This window comes from Danio rerio, chromosome 19 (genome assembly GCF_049306965.1).
Source record: "Danio rerio strain Tuebingen ecotype United States chromosome 19, GRCz12tu, whole genome shotgun sequence".
Classification (NCBI taxonomy): domain Eukaryota; kingdom Metazoa; phylum Chordata; class Actinopteri; order Cypriniformes; family Danionidae; genus Danio; species Danio rerio.
Window position 1 is genome coordinate 26,001,018 of NC_133194.1, and position 4,068 is coordinate 26,005,085.

The 4,068-nt window shown below is 37.6% G+C and overlaps 1 protein-coding gene across 1 annotated transcript; it reads right to left on the reverse strand.

Annotated features, from left to right (window-relative positions):
- Nucleotides 1-553: 553 nt before the first annotated feature.
- LOC141379084 (serine/threonine-protein kinase pim-2-like) lies at nucleotides 554-3,718 on the reverse strand. The gene is made up of 8 exons (XM_073931702.1): nucleotides 3,423-3,718; nucleotides 2,563-2,826; nucleotides 2,167-2,261; nucleotides 2,032-2,082; nucleotides 1,576-1,951; nucleotides 1,280-1,456; nucleotides 973-1,061; nucleotides 554-833 (listed from the first exon to the last, which is right to left on the reverse strand). Exons 1-8 carry the CDS (start codon nucleotides 3,613-3,615, stop codon nucleotides 822-824), a joined length of 1,257 nt encoding a protein of 418 aa, XP_073787803.1. The 5' UTR covers nucleotides 3,616-3,718; the 3' UTR covers nucleotides 554-821.
- Nucleotides 3,719-4,068: the final 350 nt, after the last annotated feature.

A 4,068-nucleotide genomic window follows, 5' to 3' on the forward strand; every position in this document is an offset into this window, starting at 1 on the left:
TGGGCTGGCCCTGAGTCTAGGTCATTCTCAGCGCTGGGTAAATCTAGCTTTTTTTTCCACACTGCTTATAATTTACAAAAACTGAGTGTTGAGGGAAAACTGATCAAAGGTTAAAGGTCATTTAGGCCTTATGCGGTTTCAACACTTGTTCTGGAATGAACCAATTTTCTTTGCTTTTCCAGCAGAATGGCTAGTGTCTGTCCTCTAGTGGCCTCTGACTGATACTGTCTGAATTTACAGATATGTACAAGCCTCTGTGTGTGTGTGTGTGTGTGTGTGTCTGTGAGAGAGAGAGAGAGAGAGAGAGAGAGAGTGTCTGCACAATCCTCTTCTTACTTTTTTCTACATTGTGCTTTAATTACTAAATTTGTTTACATTTCCCAAAACCTTGCTCAGTTACAGTCACATCAGTTTATAAGTGTGTGTGAGAGTGTATATGTGTTTAACTGTCCTGATGTTTAGGTGTTCAAGTGATGTGTTTAAGTGTTTCATTCACTGCTGTCTGCTTTTTCAGCATCTTGGCTGATTTGATGTATTTTTGATGAAAACAGGACTGGTGCGACAAATTATATTTTATTCATGTTTTTATTTACAAATGTTTTCATTGTTAAAGCTGTGCCCTCTTCTCAGGATCTTTTCTTGAGGCTTGATCTTTTTTCAGGATCTTCTGTTGTTGCTGTGACCTTTTTTTAGGATTTTTTGTTGCTGCTGGGTCTTTTTTTAGGCTCTCCTGTTGAATCTGTAACTTTTAGCGTCAGGAACTGTGGTGCTCAGTAGTGCAAATAATCTTTCCCATCCATTTGCACTACATTCCTTATTGCTTATTCCTTGACCTGAAACATACAGACACACACCAAATCAAGGTTATTGATTCAGATTCGTCACAATAAACATTTGAAATGTACAATAAAAAAACAAATGATAGGAGAATCTATTTTCCTAATTATTAGAAGCTGATCTACAGTTCAGTACCTTAAACCATTGATGGAGAATGATTTCTTCCAGAGAAATCCGCTGGCTTGGGTTTTCCTGCAGGAGAGCTTGAATCAAGTCACAGCATTCTGTGCATAACGATGGTGGGAAAAAGTGAGAGAAACACATTATCAACTTCAACTTTACATCTGCTGTCATTTTATTCATCTATAAGATCTGACTCTACTCTCCTTTAGAATCAGAACATTGTCACTATTATCCAATATCCAACTCTTAGTTTTAATCCATGATTTTGTATGATTTAAACTACAACTGCTCGTCTATGATGTGATGAATGACGTCTTACCTTCTGACAATCCAGGCTCAGTCCAGTTTCCATCATCGATCCTCTGCGTGTCCATGACTTCAGGAAATCGTTGACACAGCAGCAGGAATAACAGAACTCCTAAAGACCATACAGTGGATGGTTCTGCATGGTATTCGTCGTCCAGGTAGTACTCCGGTGGGAAGTACTCCTTTGTGCCTGAAGAAACAAGATTTGGTCTCAGCATGAAACACTAAAGCATGTTTTCTCTGTAACATGAAAATACATGATTGGTCAAATTGACAGTACAGACTACAGGTGTTAAGTTTAATACATACCACAGAAACTGTCATAGCCAGATTCCTGGAGAAGAGCTCCACAGCCAAAGTCAATTAGCTTGACCTCCAGCGTGTCAGTGTTGACCAGCAGGTTCTCCAGCTTTATGTCTCTGTGAAATACCCCACGTCTGCAGCACATGAGACCCGCTGTTGTTGCCTGCTCCATGATCTTTTGAGCCTGGCGTTCAGTGATGGAGCCGAGAGACATTATGAAGTCCAACAGATCTACACATGGTGAAGGTCGTTCCAGGATCATGATGTAACGATCCTGCTGGTCCTGCCAGTCCAGCAGCTCAATGATCTCTGGAACCTTGCCGCCTCTATGAGCCAGTATCAACAGGCCGATCTCTAAAGGAAGGGGCTCAGGATGACCAGCCTAGAAGAAAGATTAGTTAGGTGGTGTTGCTTCCCCAAATATACTGTTGTCAGTGCCTTTACATGTTTAAGTCTACATACGATGTTGATGTATTTCATGTTCGGTGGCTTTCTGGCAATTTTTACTGCCACCTGTTCAACAAAACAACACTTCTGTTATAATCACATCAAGTGCACTAAAAAGTGAACATAATATATGTTAAAGGGATTGTTCACCTCAAGGCCATCCTCCAAGCGCTTCCCTTCATAGACGCTGCCAAATCCTCCCTCTCCAATCTCCTTGCCGAGTTCATACTGGTCCAGAATGTCACCTGTTAAAAGATGAATAATTGCAGCTGATGTGAAATGTCAAGCACTGACAGACACGTGTGTAATGTTTGAGGTGGAATAGACATATGCCTATATTCAATAATTCAATACATCGTGAAAATGAACCTGCACAATACTGATATGGTGGACACTTCAAAATACAGCAAACAGTGATTGAAACTTTTAGAGTGCTTTTTAAAAATATATATTTATATTTACAGAACTTAATGTAATGTACTCTACTTCATACTGAAGAGGATCATAAGAGAAGGCCACACATTCTCAAATGACCACTAGATTTACCTTCAGAACTCTTCTTGTGGATCTGAACAGGATTCTGGTCCTCCTGACTAGAGCTGCTGCTGGACTTCTGGACTTTACAGGAGAGCAGCTTTTCAGGACTGTCAGTCCTTCTCCTCTTTCTCTCATTTTCCTCAGCAACATCAGTGGACTGAAGGCTGGTGATGGATATCGGAGGTGTATGAGGATGGAAATCGTTCACATGAGAGCTGTGACAACTTCGTTTTCTCTTTTGGCCACTGAGAAAAGTCATCCATTGGTTGTCATCTGTATTTAGAGATGTAAGACATGCATTAATGATAATAATAATGGCTTATAAAATTGATTTGTATTTTGATGTAAAGTGTAAAGACACACTTCATCTTAGAGATCAGAAACAGTCATGAATTGGATTTCTTATAGTGAATGCTTATAATTTGCCCTCAACAAATCTGAATCATACACATTTTATGCCCATTATTGAGTCCATTGAATATTGATATTTATACCATTTTATATTTCAGTGATATTATTAATAATCTGCAATTATTTAAATGATTTATGTAGAATACAGATTGTTGTAAAGTTTTCTCTTTTAGTGGATAAATTATGAGAAACTTTGATTACCAAACAGTTGGTTCTACTTAGATTTGTGTTACAAACCTAAAACAATTTATAAAGTTATTTTTTTTATTGTATGTGTTCGGTTTTTAGTTACTTTACTCTCAAAATCATTCCTCATAAATCTGCAGACTTTTTTTAACAAAATTCTCAGCAGAAATAGCAAAACATGTCCACAGAATCTGTCTGGGCCTATATGTACATGTACAGAGATCTAGTGAACACAAAGCATGGTCAGATTGACAAACAGTGACTGGATTTACCCTCAGCGTAAAGGGAGACCGGCTTTTCAAAACTCTCCCACCTCCTCTTCTTTCTCACTTGTATCTCAATCTCCTCACCAACACCAACAGGTGAATGGTTCTCAGCCACATTGGCGCTGGATGTTGGAGGTGTACGAGTATGTAAATCATACACTTGAGTGTCTTGAGAACAACGCTTTCTTTTCAATGCCATAATAACAGAATTCACTGGGAACACTACTATTACCAACTGCAATGAGAAGACGCAATGAGGAGATTCTGAACTGTCTTCTACTTTTAATGCTGCGTTCTTCTGTTTCTATGACAGCACATTCCAGAACACTTGTTTACATTCAAAATCCCAACACCATATTTGACAAGCTATCTAAACTAGATATATAATAGACAGACACACACACACACACACACACACACACACACACATCTAAATGATTATAAATTAATCATTATAAATATACTGATTTTTATTGTTTTTATTACTGTTTTATCCTAAAAATGTACAGTTTATTCTGATCTATTTTTGTATTGATTTGTATGAATAATCAATGTTGAGTAATAATATAATAAATTGAATATCAATGTGATATATTGAATAATATGATGTATTGTGGATATTTTATTTAATAATTATATATAAATATAATCT

Coding starts and splice junctions, on each gene's coding strand:
- LOC141379084 (XM_073931702.1), bottom strand. CDS start 3,615: ATGGCATTGAAAAGAAAGCGTTGTTCTCAAGACACTCAAGTGTATGAT. Junction 2,827..3,422: donor GGTCTCCCTTTACGCTGAGG/GTAAATCCAGTC, acceptor CTCTAAATACAG/ATGACAACCAATGGATGACT. Junction 2,083..2,166: donor GCTTGGAGGATGGCCTTGAG/GTGAACAATCCC, acceptor TTTGTTGAACAG/GTGGCAGTAAAAATTGCCAG.